Raw genomic sequence first — 26,632 nt, forward strand, 5'->3', positions numbered from 1 at the left:
GTCACCACTGTGGATAAACCAGTGCCCAGCATCACATTATACTGGAGTCTTGGCAGGACATACCAAAACAACTAATTTCCGTTTTGTTATTTCCAACAGAACCTTGACATTATATATTAGCTGATCAACTATAAAATCTCTTGGTTGTTTGTTTGTTTTTTTTTTAAACTTGTTTATATATTTATGCTGCTGCTTGCTTTTTTTCTTCATTTTTATCTGGCATGAATGAGCTCTGAAATTCCAGCCTGTCTGGCCACACGTTCCTTCACGCACATTTAAAATCTACCCCTTTCCTAAACACCTTGAAGTAATTTCCTTGCACAGTTCTAGAAAACAGGCTGTATCTTAAGCTGTACTCCCTTTTTATTTAGGATGTAAGGTACACTAACTTTGCTGTATTTCTTCTGTTGGAGAAACTGAGGCACAATGGGATTTGATGCAAATGATAGGGCCCGTGCCAGAAGCAAGATTTAAATTCTGGAGCACCCAGGTCTCAAAACTTACATGTCTTTCTAGTTTCCCAGATGAACACCTCCAGAGAAAACAAACAGGGCTGTCTTTAAGCAATATATTGGGCAGAAAGACCTAACAAACCATGTCATCTGTATGGCTCCTTTAATTTCTCCACACCAAGAGAGAGCTGATGAAGTCCTCTCAAGAAAACTACTATAGAATAATCAGAGTTTGCACTTTGTATTTCATTAACTGATTATAAGTTCCCTCCCAAGAACTACAGAGAAGTGAAAGCTATTATTTAGGTCTGTCTTGAGTGTCATCTAAGTGGAGGGACTTCACTATTTTAAGTCCTGAATTTTACAAGGATAGTTTTTTTCCACCAAACCTCATAATGTTCCTTGGACTGCAAGCTAAATTGAAACCAGGCTGCCAGATGTAAGAAGTTCATACCACCAGCAGATCTCCCATTAAACATCACAGCATTGACCCACTTCTGCTAGAAAAGGTTTTCACAATAGTTGAATATTCCCGATGTTTTATGGGTTAAAAATCTTAACCAACTTGGAAACGACAAAGAATGTTCACTGAAATGTCAACCTCTCTGTATTCTGTGACCTCACTAGAAATCTCTGAAATCCAAACAGATCTTAATTACACTGTAGCTCAAAACTAAGAGAACAATCTGCACAACAGCAGCTACAGCCCTCAAGAGATTGCACAGGATTCTTATCAAGTACCAGACCCCCAAATGTTTTTGTCTTAAAATGAAGCAAATGAGCACATTTCAGAAAAAGAAAACGTAACATTCTTGTGAAAGGAAACACTACTGTATTCCAGAGCAATTGTCCAGAACAGTGAAGCTCTGTGATGCTCCCAGGAGCCCCCATTTTGAATGCCTAAGCTTAATAGTGCTTGCTATTTCTGCACTACTTCATAATTATTTTTTCCAGAACTAATGAAGCTAAATGACGAGCCAGGCTCCATTCTGGAGACTGCTATTTCCCTTGACTGTACAGGAAATCCAATTGTTGCTAAGCTAAACACCACCATAAATTGTAAACGAAGTATGTCCTTAGTTCTCCTGCAGTCGGATCTACTGAAGGGGGTAAAAGAAGTGCTGGTCCCTAAGCATGGTTTACCTCAGCTGCTGTCCCTACAGATATTCCAAAATACTGACTGTTGTTGTTAACGTCACAATCTTACTTACTTAGTATACTTTCACAAGCAACAAGGGAACCAATATTGGGGTGGTTCTTCAGGAATTGACAGCAGCTGTGTTAGATCAAACAAAAGCTCTCTGCAACACTTGCCTCTCTCTACCTTGGCATCAGCTTTTCTATTACTACATCTCCAGTCCTGTTCCTAGCAGTAGTTGAGTTTACAGGCAGGAAGTATTTAGATTTGTACAAAAAGATCACGTTATACAACTTGTTTCAGCAGAACCAATTTGCTAAATGTTTTAACTCGCTTTTGTTGATGAATATTTAATGTGTTAAGTACAAGGAATATCCAATATTCACCAGACCAAAACTAATCTTAGGAAGAATTTGGAGGGAACTTAATTTACTACAAAACTCCTGAATTTTGTTTGCTTTCTTCTGCATAGAGATTCTTTGTGAACTACATGACAACTCCTACTGGGAAAAATATAACCACATTATTATATGGTCTAAATAGGAAAATATCTTGATGTAACCATTGAAAGTAAACTGTTTTCTAAATAGTAAAAGAGGAAGCCATGGAAGTGAGTAGGAAGCATATATATTTCCTAGTGTAGGTAATATTATAGGAAGTTTATAATATTACACAACACACACAAGTTTGCAATGGACTGACTTAAGAGTTCATTTAGCTCCATACCCAAGAAGCAGCTTGAAAGCCGTTTCCATTAAAACACATCGATGTAATATACTCTACATTCCACTCATAAAAATACACAATTTCAAATGAGATTGTGAGCAGTTCAGAAGCCCATTGTCGAGATGCTTCTTGCCTATAATGCACTGGTTTGCAGGTGTGTCGCTCTTGCATATCGTTCTTTTTGACTTTTCAGTCTCTGACACTGCTTCATCTCCAGTACTGGGAAGACTTAGATCAGATCTGCCTGACATTTCTGAGTACCAGCCCAAATGACCAGATGCAGGACTTGCTACCCAAGCTATGGGGTTATGATGCCCATGGTAAAAATGAGCTGTGCACTGTCGCATCATCATCAGTGGAGAAGGGAGAGTTTATGGCCAGAGTAGACTTTTTCCATATATAGTTTCTATTTGTCTTTGACCTGAACTAAAAGCTATAAGTGATGTTTAGTTCTTATTACCTAAAGAAGAGCTGAAATCTACCTTCCTTTGATTCTTAGTGAAGCAACCAAACACAGCCCTCAGGGGTTCAGAGTTTTACAGGGTCTGAAGATAGATACCCCTGTTCTTCTACAGCAAGTCTGAACAATTTCATTCAACCAAAGTCACTCGTGTTCTACGCTGTGTGCATTCATCCTGGTTTGTCAGCTTTCCTACAAGTCCACTTTACTTTGCCCTTTTCTTGCAGGTCAGAAATTGTGAGATTTCAGCTCCCCTCAAGAAGCAGCCCCGAGCAGAAAGCGGGAGCCGCTGGAGCAGATGGAAGATACGGCCTGTCTGTTGTGCAGCAAGATCGACGATCTCCCACTGGTGGAGCTGGGATTTCTGAGAACGGTATCAAACCCAGTACCCAACTACTTTATTTCCTCACTGATTTGTAAGATCCTCAACAGAAAAACTAATACAGATATTAAACCATCAAAGCCACAAACAAATCCTAATGAATACTGAAATCCTAGACCTACCTAAAAGGTAACACCCCAGCTTTCTACTTCCCACTCGCCACTTAATTTTATGTTTAATGAAAGACTGAACAAGTCACTTAGAGCTATAATTTAAACCTGCTTTTTTTCCCATATGATTCACCTCACAAAACCATTTTCCCAGCTTAAAAATATAAAGTTTTCATTTCTTTGTAAATAAAACTCAGAACTTCAGCTAAAATCATTTCCAAGGAAGCCATTTGCAGTTAATATTCTGTACAGTCACACTCTTTGGAAGCACCCTGGCCACTTCAATAACTCTGAAAACACCCAACCTGTTTAGCACAGGTAGCGCTAACTACTGCCACAACATTGCACACTTGTGATCTCTCGTGGGACTGCATGAAGCATTCTTTGAAAGTCTTCTAAAAATCACTGGGTTTGCCAAGGGTGGCTCTTGCCAGTGAACTTGACTAGGCTTTTGTGGAGCAGACAGCTACAAGGGCTCTCAAAGAGACAGCAATCTGGGGAGGGGGGAATCATCATTTAGCTGCTCTAACAATGAGACACATTTATGATAGGTTTACATGCCATGGAGACAGCAAATGCAAAGTTCAGCAAGTTTGACTTACCTTCAATGATTTTTATATTTGATTTTTTTAACAAATCTAGTTCAAAGAAGACAAAAACATTTATCTGAAAGTAACTCTAAACAGCAAGGCATCTTTACTTCAGGCTGAAGAGCTGTGGACGCTTGCAAAAAATTAGATTTTAGGTATGTATTGAATAGAGCTGTCAAGCAGCTGCTCAGGAATGCTAAAAATAATGACATGTAAATATAATTGACATTGTAGCACATTCTCCACGTGGTTAGACTTAAAAATACTTCTAAAAGTAGGCTTATTTTATATCAAATCACACACTTTGCCAGTTTAAAGACAGTTCCCATGTCTAACCTATGCTACCCGTACTTCAAGTACAAACAGCTCTTTAGCAAAAGCTTTACAAACAAATAAGTTGTGGGTTTATAGCTTTAAAAATGTGAAAAGGTGTTCCATCAAATGAAAAGGCAGAAGAGAAAAATAACAAAGAAAGTTGAATGAATAAAAAAGGTCACGTGAACATCTGGGATAAACCTAGATATACTAAATAAATCTAGATGCAAAATTATTTCTGTTTTTCATATATACTTTAATAAATACTAATTTCTTGGAGCAGAAGAGCACTTGCATCAATAGAATTTGATAAGTTAGTTTACAAACTAATGCCTAAATATCACAATATTGAAGTGCTCTGATTCTAACGACAGATTTATTTTTTTAAATATTAGCTTAGTAGAAGAATTTTAATAAAATACTGGCTTAATGTTAAGAGAGACGCATAAGAAGTTTTGCTTTTCCTCTCTGGTTTTCTGCTAATCATAACCTACAAGGGGGGATGTAAAAGATTTCCTCCGTTTTTAAAAGCCTAATCTGAGTGCCCGCTACACCAGATGCTGCAATTAATTTACTGGATTAAACATACCAGTTTGAAGCGCTTCAAGGAATCCATAGCATTGGGCGATCGGTTCTCATGGCTGCCATAAGAGTTGTAATTGATTATCCCTTTGAACTCCTATGGCAAGAAAATATATGATGATAGAAGAAGGTCATTACTAATGTATCACAGATCGAAAATAGGAAGTTTTTTTTTGTTTTGGCAGTGCACAGCCTCACAGAAAGAAAGTGCTTTTAATAAATTAGTTTGTACAGTGTAAGGATTGCCATGAAAATGCAGACATTCATTTGCTAATTAAAGAGCAATGCTGCATGCAGCTGAGCTTTGTTATTGAACATGATAACCTATAAATTAGGCACATTGAATGCTACTGGAGTGAAAATTACGTTAAAAAAATACATGCCGAGTGTTTACCACGGCGGGGGGGGGAAAAACAAACCACACAAAACCATCCAAACCCAACCATCACCAGCCCCTTTTGGCTCGGTCGCAAAGCGGCCCGGGAGGGAGCGTGGCGCCGCGCGGATGGAACGCGGCCGCCCTCTGAAGGGGACGCTGCGAAGAGCCCGCTGTGAGCCGCCGCTCCTGGCCAGCGGCCGGGGCCGCACGCTAGCCCTGCTCACAGCGACAACTGAAAGGGCTCTTTTAGCTTGAACTGCGGGTGCTCGCGCCCTTGAAGCGAGACGGAGAATCATTTCCCGGAGAGTCTCTGCTGGGTGACACCCCCGTGAGCCCCCCCTTGCCCCTGCGGGGGAACTAAACGCACACAACCGCCTGCAATGCCACCTCAGGGCAAACGGGTTTCAGGATTTGAAGAAATAACAGCATTTGACTTGATCGCTCTGCTAGAATTCATTAAACCTGTTTAATTGCCTGACAGTGATTAAGGTAAATAAATATAGCATTTTAAATCATGTTGACATTAGCTTAACCTGATGTCGACTCAAAATAAATGTTCCAAAAAAAGATGTGACCAGTGCTTTTCACATACTCGCTGTTTCAAAAGACTCTCTGTAAGCTACAAGCATCATAGTAATCCCTTAAGTCCCAGTAAATATCTCCTTGTGATAAAGGGGCATTAACACACTAGTTTCTATAAGATACAGCTAAAAAAGTTATTAAAATATTATTATAATTGTACATGTATATTTAGATATATTGTAGACAGTTCATTTACAATTTATTTGGCATATAAGGAGACATTAGGTTTAGGTAAAAAGGACATAACTAAACATTAGTTAGCTGTACACCTAGTACTACATTTATATGTTAAATCACCGTCTCTACAAAACCACCGAGCAAACGAATTAGAGAACATTTGTATCAAATTCCCACACTCGGAATGTAGCAGTGTTCAACTGCTACAGTGACTAGGCAAAAAAAACTTACCCAGTGCAACTGTTTCTTATTCCTCTTGGAAAGCGTACATTTAATTGTATACACGAAAAGTAATTGCCCCCGCTAACAACACACTGATCCTTCACACTTATCCTTATATTACAGTTGCTTAAAGGAAAGAAGACATTTAAGTGAAGCAGCTACAAGTTACCTGCAAAAGCTTGCTGAAGTATTCAAGACTCTTAAAATAACAATCTTTGCTGTGGCTCCCTTGGCTTGGCTTTAAAGCCCTCCCCACGGCTGCTGAAGGACCCTGCACTGTGTTTGACTGGGGGTTTTAAAATCTCACTTCTTTCCTGCTCAGTCTCAGGAGTGTAAAATGCCACAGCTGCAGCACATCTGGGCTGTTGATTTTGTTGGTTTCTCGAGCAGAGGATCAGCTGTTCCGCTCTGTGGAGGGCCAGGCTGCCTCTGATGAAGAGGAGGAGAAGTGGGCAGGAGACCAGCGAGCCCAGGTGGACCAAATGAAGAAAATAATGGCCAAGCTCCCTTGCTGTGGCAGCGGGTAGGTTTCTGAGATTAATGCCATTTGAGCTCTTTGCAGAGATTATTTCATGACCTGAAGGCACTGTGGCTTCCGTAAGAAGCATTAAGACTATATAGCAAAATCAGAAGGCCCCTTTGCTCATCCTTTACAGCACATGGGAAATAACGTGCTGGCCATTCCCACCTAATCCTAATCGGTGTCAGCTGGGACACCCATTTGTGATCTGTCCTGCCAAGAGTTGTGCAGAAAAACTGGCTTTTACAAACATGGACCTACATTGTGAGCTTTCACTGATTTTTATTTTTTTTTATGTGTCTATAGATGTGATGAAAAAATGTGGAAAAAGTTAATGCCTCACTCGGAGGGCACCAACGCGGATGGGTATGACACAGCCCCTGCGGAGCTCGCAGAGAGAGTCACGCAGCTAACTCAGCAGCTTGAGCTTAAAGGGCACGAAGTGAAGAAACTGGAAACAAATATGGAAGAGGTAACAGGTGCCAAGCAGCGGGTGAAAGAGTTAGTTATGTGTCTTTGAGTAGCTGCATTTATGTCCATATGCATTTATATTTTACTCTGGCCATTCTGCTCTCTGTTGCTGTTGTTTCTCACCGTGACGTTAGTTCATCAACTTAAACATCTCATGCTTTCCTGTAACACTTGCATTTCCAGTCTGGTTCCTCCCTGAACCTCCGTTTCTTTGGAGGACAAACTGTACACCGGCCACAGTCAGACGCAGGCTCTTCACACACTACCCTTTATTTAAATGGCCTAAGATGTTGACTGATGTTCTGTTTGGCCTGATACCACCGCAGACTAAAGAGCTGCGCACTAACCAGAGGGTTACTACAGGCAGCTTTGAGTGGTTCCTCAGCTGTGGATGAAACCCTCCACGTGTCCCAGACACCCAGCTCCTCTGGGAGCACAGTGACTTTCCAAGAAATCCCTCCAGCTGGCTGAGATGCAGGGGTCACCATTTTGGAATCCCGCAGTGGAAATCATCCAGTTTACTCTGGCTGGATCTCAGGCTTAGACCAATATACTTATAAATAAAAAACTGAGAACTTCCCTTCAGCAGAGGTTATAACCACAGTAGTTAAAAGCCTGAGTGCAGCATCCTAGGAGCCCCATGTGATCTTACTACTTCAGCATTGCAAACTTCAGCCATTGATAGGCACAGATGTCAACGCTAGCAATCTTTCTGGGAAACAAAAATACTGCACCGTAGGCATTGCTCTGGTCTGCTTTGTCTGAAGGTTCAGTTAGTGCTTGTTCAGTATTTTATATCCCTTCTTTAAAAGGAGCATAAAGATTTCAGTAGTTCTGGAAGGATTGTATTAATCAGTAAACTATTTAAAGGAAGAGTAAAATATTCAACCTCTTTACATGTTGCCATCCTTTGATTTTTATCAGTATTTCATATCATTTTCCCTCTTGCCTAAATTGAATGAAAGGGTTTACTTGTGAGGAAAAACATTTAAAAACAGAATAAAACCATACTTGTGTCTTGCACAATTTGCAGTATCCAATGTCAATTTATTCCTGTAATACTCCTTAGAGCAACACAAAGCTTCCCTCCATACTGCCTAACATCAGCCCCCAGAAAAGACTAATTTTAATCTTTTGCCTATAGGAAGGAACTACCTTCCTGTAGGTAGTGCCAGTTTTCTTCTCCTTTTTTTTTTTCCATTCAGAGGTATTCATCTTCTTCTGCAGTATCATATTGCCTTCTTTTTAATCTCTGATGATGGATATTAGTTCTGTGCACCTTGTTCAGAAATGTGCCATTATCGAGAGATTAACACAAAATCCAGGACAAAAATGGAATCTGTTGCTCTTGATTTAAAGACAAGCAGGGAGGTGAATAAGACTGTGCCAACTCACTGTGACATGAATTTAAAACCCATAGGGGGAATTTATTCTTAAACTCTCTTACTTTTATTTAGCCAACATTTATTTCTTGTGTGCAATTATAGGTTGTTGGGGGTTTTCTGATGCTACAAACCAGACAGACAAGGCATAAGTAATTGCTTTCAAAAAGGTGACTGTTCTGTAATCAACACAAAGCAAACTGGGAGACTGGGAAATGCTCTCTCTCATCTAACTTGCAAATAAATATATTGGCTTAACAAATAAACCACCAACACTACTTTCTCCGATGACCTGACAAAACTACATTATACGTTGCTCTATGTACTGCTATTTGGACCAGCTTAGTGCTGAAAATTAGACAAATAACAACAAAGCTAAAATGTAAAAAACTCAGCAGGCAAGTAAAAAGCAACACCCTCAAATAGTGATTGATAATTGCTTCGGTCTAAGACACTAAAGCCAGGGGATAAAACAGTTCTGAAATCTGTCATGTCTAGGAAGTTCTGCTTTCCAACAACCGAACATTTAAAAATAGTTTCTACTGCAGACAGGGTGACGATGGTGTCAGGACCTGGGAATAATAGCTGGAGAAAACATGAGTGAATTCTAAAAATAAAGTGATAGGTTGCCAAGAGTAGTGTTGCAAAAGAATGCCAATGATTTTCTAGAAAATCTCGCATACAAACTGTCAGCTTAATTGAAAAGACAATTAGTTTATGACCTGCCATACAGGGTCAAATGAAAAGTTCACCCTCATACCACACGCCTGATGGCAAGCAGCAGCTGCTTAGAGAAAAGCAATGAGAAACAGTAGAGAGGATCTTCCTCTTGGAATTGCTCGCCTGCTTCCCAATACACAAGGGACAGGAGCATCTTGAATTGGATGTTGTGGGGAGTATCATGTTTAATGCCCAGTATTGGAGGTATTGACCATGAATTTACCTTTCCTTTCTTTAAAGCTTTTATGCTTTTGGTATCTCAGGACAAGGACTCCACAAACTAGTTAGAAAGGAACAGGTTTTGAGTTTTTGGTTCTGTTAGCTTTAAATTTGCAGCCTGATCATCTGCTGTCACCTCATTTGTGTGCTTGGGAATCAGCAAATGATCTTTTCCTCATCATTTTACAGACTTTTAGCACCAGAAACATTGTCTCGGTTATCACCATTTCTACTCTCCCTCAGCTCCTTGGCATAGAAACCGTTCCTTACTTCTGTCACTCTATTTTATTCTTCCATGTACTTTTCAAGCTCTATTACCCTTTTTGAATGAGAAGAACTGAAAATGTGCTTAGTATCCAAATGCAAGCCCTTCACGGCATAATCATGGTTTCTGGTTTGTCCCTAGTTCCTTTCCTAATAGCTCCTAGCACGTATCCTTTTGATCTCTGCTGACCGCTGAGCTATTTTCAGGAGATTACAGCTCTTCTGTATCTCCTTCTTGAGTGGCAGCCATCACCACTGCATATGTACGGCGTTGTGTACCTCTCCTACATGCCTTACTTGGCATTACTCACACTGAATTTCATCCGATCTTTTATTATCCATGGCTATTCAGTATCATGAACTCCTGCTGTAATTCTTTGCAGGCAGCTTTAGTTTCAATTACCCCCCAAAAATGTATTGAGAGCAAACTTAAACACTTTGACATTCACTTTTTTTTTAAAATGATTTATGAATATGCTGAGCAGGTCAGCTCTTAACCCAGCTCGTAGGGAGACCCTAAGGATTATGTCCCTCCATGCTCTACCCCTGCCTTTGAACCAGCTGTAAGGCCACAGCAGCATCTGCGCTACTGCCCCCTGCCAGTTACTTTTTGGGGGTTTTTTTGTCTTTCGTGATGAATCTTATCAAAAGCTTTTTGCAGATTGAAAATGCACTCTATCAACTGAATTAACATTATTCCTATATATTCACAGACCTTTTCAAAGAAATCTAATAGATTCTTTACTGTGTTCATCTATGTATTCACCAAGTCCCTTCTCCATTACAGCTCCTACCACTTTGCCTGACAGCATTACTGATACTTTTGAGGTGATCTGCTGTTGCTCAGATCACCTCTGTAGCCTCTCGTAAAAACTGGTGCTACAGTTGCCACCCTCCAGGCCTTTGGGCGTGAAATCATTTAAAAGATAACCTGCACAACACAGCTCAGCACTTCCTTCTGCCGTTCTGGTACTGTTTTGAAAATTGTTTCTCAGGTTCATTGTAAAAATGGTTCCAATATGAGAGCCTCCTTAACTTTTGTAGAAAATACAACAGAATGAGGTTCTCTTACATTGCCTAAGGGATTTTTGCATATTAATTATTCATTGTCCTAGATGTATTTGTACACACTATTCCAGAGCTCAGATTTTCCCCGTGGCATTAACTCCCTTTTAGAAGAGGGCTGGACATCAGCAGCTGACTTACTGCCTTGCCAAATACCAGTTTTGAGAATATTTCCATTTCACAGACAATGCACAGCTCCAAAATCAGGCTACGACAAGGGACTTTGACAGAGCTAAAACCAAAGCCCACTCCTCTGAGCACTATGACCATCCCTCCTAAATTTCAAAATAGGTTATGCTTAACTATCGTCATTATCTTATTGCAAACGTTAAGGTAAGAAGAGATGCTAGATGTAACCAAGCTAGGGAAAACAATGTGGGAAAATGTTCTAATGGTACACTGAGCCACTGTCTTCAAGCACAAATAGACAAAAAACCTGCATACCCATACATATAAATGAAATAAAGGTATCAGGAAGCTATCGTGCTGATACATGAGGAAGTGACTGTTAAGGTATAGCTGCCATGGAAAGCAGTTTACTAGCTACAGCATAGGAAATAACAAACAAAAAGGGCTTTGTAGGAGCAGTCAAAATGAAGGGCAGAAAGAGGCAGCAGCAACAAATGCTACGCCCAAGTATGACTAGTGGCACTCAGCTGAGCGTATTGCCTCTGCTCTCTGTGAAAACTGAGCAGCTGGCCATGACAGTAGAGAGCTCCGGAGAACTGGAGTGGCACGCATACTGAAGAGGAAAGCTTGTGCTTCTGCTATTCACGTTTGTATGGGAGACCCACCGCACAGCCGACAGGCTGGCGGCAGCAGCCAGCGGGGACAGAGGCGTCCCTGTGCAGCTTCCCGGGAAGGGCAGCTTGGCCAGCACGACTAACGCAGCGGCTAAAAGCAGCCCATCAGTGATGTTAGGGGTGCAGGGGCCTGACAGGGCGTGGGACCAGGATAGATGGGCACCCGTTACGAATTTCCATCAGCATCTCTCCAACTGCATATTGGAAAAGTCTATCTTACACTTAAAAGTAGTGACCTGTTTACCTCTCTGTTATTTGCTATGACAGTGCTTCAGCTGTACAGGGGAACGTAACTACTCCATGTGTTCAGTACGTAGCTGTGCCAGGTGGTATTTGCAATGTGGGGGCAGTCTGCAATGTAATAAAGCAAACCACATGTTCAATTCATTGAAGACCTCCCACAGCCTCTAGAGTATTTGTTGTGTCTCAGTGGGACTGCTGCCACATCGGGGTAACAAAGCTGGCTCTCCATACAGGAAAATGTTAGTATATTCACCTAAAAGGGGTGTTCAGACAGGGCTGCTGAAATCATTGTTTGGCAGATAGACCAGATCTAGTGATCCAAACTTCTGTGGCTGTTGTATAATTCCCAGGAGCAGCACCTCACCGGGCTCACAGAGAGCTAATGGAACAGGCTGATTTCCATCTGATGGGGGAGTAAGCGCCAGCTAATACATACTATTAGCACTGTCACAAACTAAAATGACCTTCTAGAAGGCGCAGTGTGATCAGGGGCTGTTTTCTTTTTTCAGTCTGACACTTGTGTTTTAGGGAACTGAAGTTCCTTCCCATCTATTAAAATTCATTAGGATACAAATTTCCACCAAAAAAAATCTATTAAGCAGTGTGCATATTAAGGTCTGCAGCTTCTCGAGTTCAACAGAGCCAGCAAATTTGGCATTTAGCCCACATGATTTTGTTTCTCAGTGTAATATTAATAAATATATTTAGTTTGTGTTTGCAACAAGAAATTGCAAAAAATGATAACATTTCAGAATGCTGGGCACACTAATGGTTGAGAAATGTTTACTTTTGTTAATAAACCTGAAATCTGTCCATACTCTCAAAGGTCCAAAATGAATATTTAAGTGACACAGTTTCCAGGGAGTGCTTTTCAGGCTGTTTTTAGCAACTTGGCCATGTATCTGCAGCAGGGCTGGGTCTGTGACAAGCAAAGAGATTTACTTTTGCAAATGCTGCAGCAGCTTTGTAGTTCAAAATATGTCACTTAGATTTCTGCACTGAAACAAAAGCAACATTTCGAATCCTGAACATTTTTCCAGAGGGAGGCCTGAGCCAACTGGCAGGTCAGCTCATCTCTGGGTGCGCCAGGTCTGAGGAGACCCCTCCTGCCCATGCTTTCTGTAGTGTTCAAGTGTCTCGTTGAAGCTGGACTTCTCTGTGCTTACCTGCAAATCAGTGCTTCACCAAGCAAGCATGCCAGTGTTTTGCAGAACCAGACTCTTCATTTATTTTTTTTCCTTACAACTCCTTGTTAAAAACCAAAATACTTAGAAAAAAATTAGCTCTTTACCTTCTTGTTTCACTGAATGTACCGATGATTTATATGTGGGAGTTGCAAGACGAAAATATGACCGCATTGGTGAGGGCACACAAATTAGTTATGCTTTATAAAGGATGACAGAAATGCAAAAGATTAGGAAACTGAAATAGTAATGCTAGTACTTAAAATTTCTGAATTATCTGCGTGCATCCAGTGTTGAATGAACTGCCATTATGTGCAAGAGCAAAGCATGCATTTCCTAGCAACTATTGATTCTTCACTTTATGTAGTGCGCTAAAGAAATGTACTTCCTTTCAAAATAATCTTCTGGAGTGAACTGACATTTACCAGATAAGGGGGGGAAATTAGCTTTGCAATTATTGTGCAAGAAAGTGAAAAGCTCCAGTGCTTTTAATTTCCTGTGTCATTGTGCAGATGAAAGGCCCATTGCTAGGGGAACTGCAGCAAAAGGTGGAGGAGACGGAATTGTTGAAGATGGAGCTACAGATGTTGGAGACTGAGAGAGTTAGGCTGTCCCTCGTGGAAGAAAAGCTCATGGATGTTTTACAGCTGCTTCAACAACTTCGAGACTTGGTATGACAAGAAAGCAGTCCAGAGACTTAAAATGGGTTTTGATAGTGTCCCTTCCAAACTAAAAAGGATGTTCGTACTTTCTATTCACTACAAAGTCCTTTTTACAGGTGTTTGCCTGGGGAACTGCCTGGTGATTGCAGAAAGCTTTTAGAACTCTACGGCTGACTTTCTAAGAGACGCCTAGAGATCTCCTTGGATCTAGATCTCCAAGCTTTCATTATCCTCTCTCTGAACAAAATTTTAGAGGAAACAAGGAAAATAAAAATGCTAGTAATCAGAAAGATTTTTCCTTTTTCCTTCTAGAAAAGGACTTTATTTACTGCATCCTACAGTTGGCACTGAGTCAGTATTAAAGGGATAAAATTCCTTCCTGTACACCACAAAGGTATTTTTTGTGAGAAGTTTCTTACCCAATTAAGACGGGTGAACTGGATCATCTGCAGAGTACATTGGGAGCCGCACTGGACTGCTAGGAGCTAATTTCTAATGACTGAGGGTTCTCTTCAATTTTCAGCAAAGCTCTGCCTAATCTGTGTGAGATGAGAATGCTTCCTCAGATGATCACTTTACTTTGTTTGAAGTACACTCGTGTTCCACTGATGAGTCTAGGGAACAAGTGCAATATCTCATAATTTGGTAACTTATTTCAGCATTTGACGTGGAAATTCTACTTTCGTATTGCAAGTCTGACATATGCATCAATAACAATCCAGTGAAGGATTAAACTAGTAAAGACTAACTGACAACAAGCATAATAATCTTTTGTGTCAAGACTTCAACATGTCATTTACTGGTCAGTTGTATTACTACAAATTATTTCTGCTTAGGACACAATCCATCACACAATGTGCCATATCTCGGTGATAATAGCACTTAATGCTAATCATTGCTGGGAACTTGCCACCGTGTGCTGCCAACTCCCATAGCACCAATACAGGCAACGATGCTGTCAACGAACAGGATAATTTACAGCATTCCCAGCAGAGTTCAGCAAAGATCCCCTAAATCCCTGATGGGATATACTTCAAACAAAATAAAGCTTATTCATCAGAAACTGTGGTTTTAGATGTCGCTTCCCCAGCATATTCACATTCATGTCTTAAATATCCCCAGCATCTCATTTGCAACAGAATCTACTACAAAGCAATGACTGTGCAAAGGCAAAACGTTAGGACTATTAAAACCTCACACTGTGCTGCAGAGGTCACGTGTAATCCCAGCCCGCTGCAAACTGCTTTCCACTATGCCCCAGTCCCTGCCGGGGCAGACACGCAGAGGTAGATGATCAGCGTCAGTAAGCAAGGCCAGTAGTGCCAGAGCTGCTGGCAGACACACCGTCCTTCTTCCAGAAGAGCTTCCATTTATTTTCACTTCTTGAAGTTTTAACAAGAACAACCTGTCCCTGCAGATACGGGCGCTCTAAGTGCTAATTAAACTGATTGCAAGACCATCTCCCAGAAAGCATGCATTAGTGTCTCGACAGCAAATTAAGAGAGTTTATATTTCCAAACACATTATGTAACATCCCAACAGATTTGTAACATCCCAACAGATTTCTAATATAAAACTACAACTGAAAAAGAGCATCCAAATCCTAAGTAGTTTTTACAGTCCTCTCACCCTCTCACTTTGGCTAATGTTTATTACATCTCAATATATAATGTACAGTGGGCCCACCGCATGACACACACAATCTCTTCTAATTTGTTTATACCTAAAATGGTTCCCAGGGATTCCCAGAACAGATGGGCCTGAGATCACACCCCAGACTCTGCCCATGCACCTTTCAACACAGGCCTAGCACAGGACTGAACGAGCTTTTCTTGTGCACGCCCTGCTTACAGTCCTTACCAACTAGATTTGTTTAGGCGCACACGCTGGAAAATTCTGTTATTTTCCATTGAATAACTGCTATTTGTCTTTCCACAGCCGTATCAAGGAACTGGAGCCCCCCACAAACTGCTATTATTTGAGCAGTATCTAAGATAAAATGCTTGAAAATAAAGCCAATATCAGGTCTTGTGTTATCAGATTCAGTTTCATTTTGTTTTAATTTTCAAATGCAAATATACTGTGGATACAATTTTTTGCATAATTTAAACTGGTGAAAGACATATTTGTGCCATAACATTATTTTTTTTTTAAAGAACATATCTAAGCGAGCCTTGGGGAAAATCTTGCTGAGCACTTTGGAATCCTGCCGTGACCCCCAACCTGGTAAGAAAATAATTCACATATAAAGACCAAGAAACATGTAAAGTGTCCTTTTGGGAAAAACACTAGATAATGAATGGATGAGTAGGAAAAAGATATTTCAAATACCGGGGCACAGACTAGGGAGAAGGAAGTGCTGTGCAAGAAGATTACCTACAGGAAGTCGTACTTCCTAGTCTGTGACACAGCAGAAACAGGAAAATATCCAGGGCTTTTTTTAAGCCAAATTTTAATTATAATTTAGCCTTAGGGGAACAATTCAGTATCCCACTAATGTCTGCAGGGCTACACCAACGTCTGTAGATACGAAAAAGTGGAAAACATGACTAAATACGTAAGGCACCTATTTATCAGGTTTGCTATTCCACTGTGTTGTATTCCTTTGCTGCAAAACAGACAAATATAGCAGAGTATTTCTGTAAAGAAACTGGATCAAACCTGCACTCCTCTAATAACAGCCTTTCGTGTTCCTCTTACGAAAATTAAACTTGCAAACTCCTCTCCCTTGACAATGGCCTGATGTGCCAGAGCTGCCTTTGCAGGAACCATACAGGGATCACAGCCCAGGGGTTTAGATTTGATTACTTTGTTCCTATTAGCAGGGTATTTGTACTTACCTTCAAGAAACGAACATCTTGTACCAAGCCTAAGAACATGGCTTGGAGGTGCAGGCAGTAGTCAAGATTATAAAAGACTAGATGTGGCCTGAGGGTTTAGTTTTGGAGAATATTAATAACAGTGATTTAGGGAGAATAACATACAAACCATCCTGGGTTTTGCAGCTTCAAAGCCTTGTTGTTACTAAAGTCCAGCAATTCAGGGCGCGGGCACCCCAGAGCTAAGCTGTGCTGTTCCAGCACGGCTGCAGAGGATGCAGAGAAAAGAAGGCAAAGATAGACCTTTGTTGGCTTCGGGACACCAACACAGAGAGAAACCGTATCTGAGCCACAGGTCAGATATTCTCCTGGTGAGCACAGGAGAAGAGACTGTTAGTATCCGCAGCACACAAGTGTCCAGAAGGTACTACTGCTTATCCTGCACAGGAACAAAGTGCCTCCCTCTGAAGTGGCAGCACAGCTCAGCTTCCTAAAATGACACCAAGAAGTGAAGGAACTTTGTGAAGCTCTCTGTCTGCATCATCATTGCCATAAATGGCTCATCTTCTCTGCTTTCGATTTTCTGACTGTGCACTTGATATGACTTAAGCAGCTTTCCTAAGTCTTTGTAATCAAACATCATCTTCCTCTTTGACAAGATTAAGTAGGTGGCTGGACTGGCAACTCTTTATTGTGACATGAAACAGTCTTCATTCACACAAGTATGTGAGAACTCAGTGGGCAGTGAATGAAGCATGAGAAACAGTAGAGAAAGCAGTCCTTGAACCCACTTCCACTCTTTTTATAGGGATGGGAATTCATTATTTGGTCTCAAAATTTAGACACTTTCTGATAATTACCTGAAACAGCATCTATGAAAAAAAGAGCTTGTGTTATGATTGTTAAACTGCAACTTTCTGTCTTTGTTCAAATTATGATGTTTGCCATTTTATTTTAAAAGGAAAAGCCCACCTATTTGAAGTCCTAGATACGCTTTACCATGAGCTGACAGCCTGTGAACTCTTACAAAGCCAGCCTCTGGAGAAGGCGCAGAGTCGCCAGTCCTTGTCTAACGCACTGGTCATCTCGTGCTGAGCAGCGGTGCCAACCTGCACGACCAGCCAGACAATAGCCCTTGTTCCTTCAAACACAATGAATGGATAAGACTTGTCCAGTTCAACGGAGCTCAGTAACAGAGAAGAGTAATAGAAGAATTCAGCCATGACATCAAAGGTATGCTGCTTCTGGGAAGAGCACCAGGCCCTTAGCTACCATCAAAGCCCTCCCTCGCCTGAATGAGCGTTCACAGGACGTAAGGACAACGTAGCAGTGTCTGTCTCTGATGGAAGCCAAACCATCCTTGTATGATGGCCCCGTAACTGTACCCATTAACCAAATAAAAACTGTTCCAAACACACTGACCTGACCTATTTAGATTTACAGCCTTGGTTACGTACTGGCTGGGCACAGTTTCTAGCTTTTGTGGTAGCTCAGTTCAAAAGCAAAAGGCAGCCTGTGTTATCACTGGCAAGTAAAACGCTTCCCTAACCTACAAGTGTCAAAACAGCTGTATCATAACCATACACACGAGTGTATGCCTGTAGTGCAAGTTTTAAGGCCTCATGTATAAAATGTGTTTGTGTGTGTCTGTGATTCAATTATTCACCTTATTTAACTCTGAAGTTAGATTTGTTATTGCTCTGCTGAATTTTATATTTGCAATTATAGAGATGTCTTAGAAATCTGCAACAGTCTTTCCCGACAATAGACTTAGATTTTACTTTAAAAGTTACATTTAACTGCTTGCAGAAGGTACAAAGCAATCTGGTTCCCAGGCTCTCAGGGAAAGGAAGGGCTGAAAAATTCAGTTTGCAACAGCTGCCGTTGTCGCATTAGCAAACAACACGTGCAGTACACAACTTTCTTCTCTCATTTAATTTCCCTCAATGCAACTATAGAGATACAAAACTGGGCCCCACTTGCAGACAAATTAATGTAAGAAGCTGGGCCTAATCATGGTGCCATGTAACATTTTAATCAGCAATAAAATAATTCCTGGGGGCAAAAGTAAAAAAATAGGTTGCTTCCAAGACGCTTTTGCTGTTTAATTCAACTATCAAACGCAGAAACTGAAGAAGTGGAGTTCTTCAATGATTGAACTGAATTTACGTTATTAAAAAATGCACTGTAGATCTTTTAAGAATGTGAAATTATTTTCCTGAGATAATGCCAACAATGAAATAAGACCACTGAATTCAGAACTGTGCATATATGCATTTTTCCTATGAAAATGGTTTTCATACAGGAATAAGGTCCGTAACACAATGCAATCTGGGCAATAAGAAGATTTCTATTCCTTTCTATTCAAATTACACTATATTGCTTCCACAAACCTCCATCCAAAATTGTGATACGTTACTTAGCAGTTAGAGCCATGTCAGTAACAAAAATTTACAATAGGTATTTTCATTTCCTTTTAAAGGAAGAAAAAAAAGGTGTTTTGAAAACAATGGAACAAACTCTGTTCAATGGTGTTTTACCTATTGGGTTTTTTTCTGGTTTAACAGAGGGAGATTTTAAGAATAGATATAGATTTTTAATGTAGATTTTTCATAAAGATAAATTAGACATACATAATGCAATATTCACCCTGTAAGAATGAAAACTATATACTAATACTAAATGGAACACTATCGTAATACTTAGCATAATATACTATTATTTAGTATATACTAAACTATATGCTAATACTATATACTACAAAAACTATATATTAAATATGCACAGATAAAAATCAAGATGAGCAGAGGTTTGTTCCCTGCTCAGGATCATTTTCTAAAAAAACAAGAACAAGTATCAGCTTATGTTTCGTGCAGCTCTCTTAGACTTAACCCTGGAATACTGTAGATGTCTACAGAGAGAAAATGCCAGCAAATCAATAAATAAGCGCGATCTGTGTGCACAGTTAGCAGAAGAGACACTTCAGGAATAGGATTATAATGCGAGTACATACCTGATTATGGATGCCCTCATGCACTCCAGGATTCTTTTGTCATTTGAATTAATATTATTTACTGTATCCACTCTGTCTATATACACATATATATGTGTATTTGTATTATACATACTTCTGTATATCTTAAGATTATTATGCTAATTGTATACTTTTAGTATCTTTTTCACCACTAAGTTTCTACTTCACTTTCTAATACAATTCTAGAAACCTACACTATTAAGTAAACTGATGTCCTAATGCCAAAATGGGGGGGGGAGCACTGTGAGTACTGCACAGCTTATCCAAACAACAGTTGAACTGTAATTAGAAACTAGAAAATGTCACTGGAAACCTAAACTGGTGTTGAGGAAGACGCAAACAGTTGAGATAAAAGGAAGCCTTTGTGAATAAATAAACAGCATTTAACTGATATAAGAAGCAGCAAAATCTTATCTTGCTAAATTAGCTTCAAATACTGTAAAATTTTTATTTCTTTAAGAAATGTCTATATCAGAATAATTTTTGATACATCAGCATATGCTGATTAATAATATAAGCTGATTATTTTAACTCCAGAAAGCAATTAATATGGAGCAAGTCAGACTTGCAGTATTTCCAGAAGAAGAATCTGTTCTTCAGGACGGATCAAGAAACAGTCCTCCGTCAAATTCTTGATGGAAATCAGAGGCAAAGCAAAGCACTGTACTTTTACAGTCCTTCTTTGGTGACCTTAAAATTGTTTTTTTTCCTTAAATATTTTTACCTTAACGTTTTATACTGAGCCTGTTGGCAGCGTTGCTGAGTCTGACAAACATTTCATATGCACCTGTATAAATATGTAATTTTAAATCAATGTAATTGAGAAATTTCTTGCTCTGCCTTAAAAGCAAGGAGGCTTCCACAGTTTGATTTACTATGTGGAACATGTTCAAAAGAGCCTGCACAGTAATCCTGGGGGGCAAACCCAAATCTCTAGGGTTTTTTAAAGACCTAGCTCCTTAAGTCAAGTGATTTCTGCAGATTTCAGCTACCTTTTTTCTACAGGGAACACATACCAAGTTTAAACTGTCTTTGTAAAAAAAAAATCCCTATGTGACAAAACCCGAGAAGATAAGACAGCACACTCAAAAGCCTTCCATTTAAAATGTACAACCCCAAATCCAGGGTCTCAAATCTCTGCAAACACTTTATTCCATTGTATGTTTACCAAATGGTAAGAAGTGGCCATTTGCTTGCATGTTGACTTCTCAGTGAAGAAAAAAATCAAGGAGAGAATGCATGTGCTATAAACACAAGTGCAACTGCCCATCTCCAATTTTGCAGACGTAGCCAAAGGCCCACAGAGCATGCCTTCCCAGCATTTCTTTGTTCAGTAGGAAAACCAGTTTGGAGGATTTCATGTGACACGTTACCAGGTGAGACCAGAGCCCTGCTGTACAGTTTCCAACTGGTAAGGGTTACTTAGGTCTTGTCTGTAGAAGGGATCTGGACTACTTTGATTTTCAGTTAGAAAGCCAATGGGCATCTATAAAAGGCCTAAAGCAACCTAATTATGCTGGCTTTGAGGCACTCTGGTTGAACTCTGGCCTTATACCATGCTTGCGATTTTATCCCCTCCCCAGCATGCTCATTGCTCATTCTAGTAGATTTTTGGTTTTTTTCTCAAGAATAATTCCATTCTTACAGAAAGGGCAGTTTGTTTCCTCCCCAGCTTTGCTGGGGACCCCAGCAAAAAAGCTATTCTTCATCCCCTCTTCTATATGTCCTTCCCCCCTTCATTGCTAATTGCAGAGCAATAAATCCCTCAGGCTCCCAGATTTTGTACTTTAAGGCTGGGGTCCAATCTTCCCTCAGCTGAGCTGCCTGGAGTGTTCTCAGCACTCCTAACCCTCGCCCCTACAAGCTTCCAGGAATGTGCCCTTTCTCCTGCCCGCATCCCCTAAACCCAACAGTGTAGCTCTCACAGACTTTGCTCGTGTAATGTGTTTGCGTTCCCTTTGCCTTAGTGGTTCAACATAAAATCTCCACAAATTGTGATCAAGCTCGTTTTCTTAGCAGTCACCATCTTAATTTATTAATTTTCTATTAAAGTGCACATTGGTCCTAACAAGGAAGCTGGGACATTTCCTCTACGGGTGTCACCGGGTTTCCACAAGACAAGCTCTCCAGTTTGACTTCATTCTCAAACCACTTTCTCCTCCCAGTGCCCCTCTCACTTATCGTTTGGCATATTTCTCGCTGAGATAGCCTGAGGGTCCGCACGCTTCTAGCACAAGTTATATTTTTCAAGAAGAGTTTCCTCCTCCTATTATTTTTTTACTTTATATGAGGTATTAACTATTGGTAAATTAAAGTCCACCTGATATATAAAGTTATTCAATAATTGCCCAATTTATTTCCATGGAAGCTCTCTGAAGCATCTGGCAGTGACCACTCGTCACAGATGTGACATGATTCACAAAACTTTTGTACCAAAAGAGTGTGGCCATCTCCAGCCAGAGCTGTTCCAAGAGGCTGATGGCATCTGTACACACTTTTTACAAGAAAAGAATCCTTGGCACTGGTATATTTAAATTTGCTGAAATTTGTTGGAATTAAATGTCCTCCCTTTCATAATACTGTCCATTCATTTACTACATGGTACGTTTCAATGATGAAGGCTGTTTAGATTTCATTCTTTGTTTCCATCTTACTGATAAGAAGGAGGGAACGCTTTCCAACAGTGCTGTGTAAAATAGAATTGCTTGGTGCGGAGAATGACAATAAACATTCACAGCATGTGTGTGACATCACATTAGCAGCCAAAGGGTTTCTTTTAGGATTTATAATCTCATGGAAGTTAAGACACTGAATCCTTTAATATTTACATTATCTTATTTGCTTAAAAATTTTATGTATAACTCTACATAATACAAAAGCTATAGAATGTGTTTCTTGGTGTGAAATTCAATTGAAAATCATCCTTATTTCCTGAATGACACTTTACTTTCAAGAGGCCTTACTTGGTTTAGACTTCACTAGAAAATGTTGTTAATGAAAGTTTAACTGCTTCCCCACCAGCTGGTTGTGAGCTGGCAAGAGCCTGGTGCAACAGCTGGGTAGCACGTCTTCTAAGGACGTGTGTTAGCTTTTTTGTGTTATACTTAGTGCCTTAGATGCCATGAAATGGGAATCCATGATGCTGCAAGTCCATGCTTTCCATCCACTACTTGGGAAATTCAGCTGAATTACAGGATTTGTCACAAACACAAGCTCGCACCACAACGCTGTGCCTGCTGCAACAGGGAGGAGCTGATTCTTCCGTCTGTGTCGGCTGAGGAGAGTTATACAAGTCCTGCTCTGTGTGGAGTACAGGAACAGAGACATTTCAGAGCAAACAGCAGAGGCTACGCAGCCCAGGGTATGTAACTGGGCTGAAAGCGCTGCAGGGCTGGTCCCACCAAAAGATGGTCTGTGCCAACAAAGCTGGCTACCATATTTTTCCAAACTCATGCCTTACTCAGAATATGTCAGGCTTATAAAATACTTAATTTAACACATCACGTAGTAACACACCGTTACATATTAATGAGATGAGGCCTAGGAGCAGTGTTCCTACTGAGGACCACAGACTTATTTCAGGTGATGAGCAGCATAATCCCCGCATGCCAGGCAGCTCCACTTAGGGGAGAGTGCGTAGGCTTCAAAACCCCACCAAGTTACTCTGTTCCCTGTGGTGTTTTGTAGGAATAGTACTTTTCCGAGCACAACACAAATTACATTACAAATGACTGTTTTATGATTCTGCCTCAAAGAACTATGAGATAACTTATCTTTGTCAAGGAGTAAACAGGGACTGTAGGGTGACATTGAAAAATTATCAGTATTCAAGTGGTTTCACCACATCCTCACTGCAAAGCAAAAAGGTCGTAATACCAGAGTGTTTGTCCTATTATAGTTAGGGATAATTTCTGTACTTGAAGAAGGTTTTATTGTTTGATAGTTCTGGTGATTATTTCTCATTGATTTTTTCACAACTACAAGTGGAAAAAAAGTTCTCTAATCCCTCTCTGAGGGATTTTCCACCTCTGAAAATTGCCAAAAAATAGAAAACAAGAGAAAATACATGGAGGGTGAGAAGACTCAACCTAAACATACCATTTAGACAAAAAATGTTATTTTTAAATAAAGAATATGCAATAGCCATGGGATGTCTTTTTTGTTTTTAAACTAATCTTGGAAAGAAAATTCATTACACGTTGACAGTGCTAGTCCAGCCCAAGCAGCAGTACTTTCTTTCTTGGCGAGCACTGCAGCTCTTACCAGCAGAGATCAGCTCTGGGGACGACAGGAGAAGTCACTGCGGCTGCTAATTGCTTATGAACAAACATCTGTCATGCCCAGGGCTGAGACACACCACTGACTCATCTACCAAAGGATTGATAGTCACCCAAAAATGTCACCAGGTTTTGAGAGTCATTTGAAAGTCGCTCTCGAATGTGCTCACATTTTAAACCTAATAGTCTTCTGGGGCCTCCTCTGAGCCCTGCCATCAATAACATGTAGCGCATCCTACTGCCATGGAAACCATTTCTAGGTCACCTTTACATAACAGTGCAGAGAAAACATCACCAACTCCCCCACTAAGGCACCCTCCTTTTCAATGAAGATTGCAGTAACCAACTGAACTTTTACTGTAATTACACATAATATGCCACAAATAAAAAGACATACTCTCTCCAGCATAAAGATGGGAACGTATATACCATGCAGGAGGTCTTGCCTCAGACTCTGCTATTATACTTCTAGTCTTCTAGTGAGGGAGGCAAAATGATTGCCTCGTCCTCTGCATCCATTTTGTACCTCAAGCTGGATAACAGCTTAGGTTAAACTAATTCTGCAGAGAACATCGTTAACACTGGAGAGACCCTTCCAAGAGGGAAAATACAGCTGGAGCTGCTTTTACATATCTAGTTGGAGCTACATATAAATAAAACTGACAGAACCAATAATTCGAGTCACAAAATTGGATTTAAGGAGCCATTGAACTGAACAACAATATATTGAGACGAGACAGAAAAGAGACGGGAAGCATTTCAAATCCTGAAATGCAGAAATATTTCAGGACATAAGAAGTAAGAAATAATTACATAGCAGATTCTTTTCTGTTCAGGGAACACCGAAGTGTTACTGATGCAGGAGGAAGAAACTGAATTTTTACAGAAGCTATTAGTGAACACTCTAACCAAATTATTTTAAGTACGGAAGCAAGATGTTCAGATCTGTGAAGGAAGTGTCTTTATCAAGACAGAATTTGGGAAGGGAACTAAGAAGAAAGACTAACAAAGTTTTCATATTACAATGATAAATCTGGACAATTACTTCTATGGCGATAACTTTAAGAATGATGAGTTGCTCTCAAGAACTTAAGTTTGAACTTATACTGCAGGACTTCTAGCTTATGTGCAGGGCAAGGTCCTCCAATCCAAGAGCCACAAACCCTGAAGAAATATATTAATATTTACAGCTATCATTCGTTTTCTCTTTTGCAATTGTTAGGTTTGCTGTTGGGTTTTTTCCCCTAATGGAGACAACAACTACTTCATAAAAGGAAATTGTTGCAAGTTATGGTAGACTGATCTCAACTTATACTATTCTTCCATTGATTGTACAAGTCATTTCCAACCTCTTGAGAGTTAGAGCATGACAGAGATCACAAGCAATTAAAAAGTACAGGAAGAGAGGAAAAAAAATATGGCTGAGACTGAAATAAAACATATTTCACAATGCTGACTACGGAAAAGGAGATTCTGCTGACAAGAATTGTACAAGAAAAAGCACTCTAGAATATGTAGAAAGGGAGGGTGAAATTTCCTAGGTTTTATTCTACCTCCTGCAGGGACAAGAATGTCAGGAAATGTGGAATTGAGACCATGTCCATAGGGTGGAACTGAGAAATCTGAAGGGCGATTACTGAATTACTGGATTACTGAATGATAAATTTATATGAGGAATAACTAAAAAACATGCTTGTTTGTGCTATAAAACCATCCAGGGTTACAAGATCAAATACTGGAAAAATAATTAAATATTCAATAGGCCATTGAGAGACTGACTCATTGTCAGAGAGGAACATGGAGGAATACAAGGATAAGGGGTTTTGCACTCAAACAGCAGCACTGTATTGAGAAGAGACCCACCTTCACGCAGTCGCTCTGAATAATCCAGTACTCAGGGTACTTCTCTGGGAAAGGCGGAGCTGAAATTCAAGTCTGTGCTTTGAATCAAGAGGGACTTGAATCATCATCTCTTTCAACCTCGATGGAGGCCAATGGCACCCTGGGTTGCATTAGGTAGAGCATCGCTAGCAGGTTGAGGGAGTGATCCTTTCTCTCAGCTCAGCACTGGGGGGACGCCTGGAGTGCCGGGTCCAGTGCTGGGCTCCCAGTACAACACAGTCCTCTCAGAATTGCTCAAGGAAGTCCAGCGTGGGACCACAAAGATGTTTAAGGGACTGGAGCACCTGACATACAAGGGGTGGCTGAGGCAGCCGAGGTTGCTCAGCCTGGAGAAGAGAAGGCTTGGGCAGGAACCTCAGCAATGTCTATAAATGCCTGATGGGGGGAGTAATGGAGACAGAGCCAGACTCTTCTCATCCAATGACATGCAAGAGGCAACAGGCACAAACTGAAATACAAGAAATTCCGTCTAAACATAAGAAGACTTCTTTTTTTTCTTACTGTGAGGGTGGTCAAACACTGCAACAGGTTGCCCAGAGTGGTTGTAGAGTCTCCAGCCCTGGAGATACTCAAAGCACAACCGGACATGGGAGCAACCTGCTTCAGCTGAGACTGCTTGGAGCACGGCAGTCAGACTAGGTGATCTCCAGAGGTCCGCTCCAGCCTCAGCTATTCTGTGTTTCTCAGAGTATCATACATACAGAGTTGAAGGTCCCTACAGTTTGTGTTTTTCATTAGTAACATTATGAACAAGGAGAGTATTACAGAAAATATACAGCAAGAAACCAAAATGACAGCAGAGCAGCCCCGACTATCCCAACATGGGAAATCTGTGTCCCTCACTTACTGGAAAGTCGACCCTTGACAAAACACCTGTTTATTTTCACTTCTACTGTTCCACTTCAACTGAATCTCATTTCGTGATGGAAAAAAAACGATGTCATGAGGAATT

At 40.4% G+C, this 26,632-nt stretch overlaps 1 protein-coding gene across 1 annotated transcript in view; it reads left to right on the forward strand.

The window, feature by feature from the left end:
* The window catches only part of EFCC1 (EF-hand and coiled-coil domain containing 1), a 56,573-nt gene extending 32,982 nt beyond the window's left edge, over positions 1-23,591 (forward strand). The window contains exons 3-8 of the mRNA XM_063347975.1: positions 3,004-3,149; positions 6,506-6,638; positions 6,942-7,107; positions 13,499-13,657; positions 15,805-15,874; positions 17,429-23,591. Of these exons, the coding sequence (XP_063204045.1) occupies positions 3,004-3,149; positions 6,506-6,638; positions 6,942-7,107; positions 13,499-13,657; positions 15,805-15,874; positions 17,429-17,562 (808 nt within the window). The 3' untranslated portion in view covers positions 17,563-23,591. The remainder of the gene's footprint in view (positions 1-3,003; positions 3,150-6,505; positions 6,639-6,941; positions 7,108-13,498; positions 13,658-15,804; positions 15,875-17,428) is intronic.
* The last annotated feature ends 3,041 nt before the right edge of the window (positions 23,592-26,632 follow it).

Source organism: Chroicocephalus ridibundus, chromosome 10 (genome assembly GCF_963924245.1).
Source record: "Chroicocephalus ridibundus chromosome 10, bChrRid1.1, whole genome shotgun sequence".
Classification (NCBI taxonomy): Eukaryota; Metazoa; Chordata; class Aves; order Charadriiformes; family Laridae; genus Chroicocephalus; species Chroicocephalus ridibundus.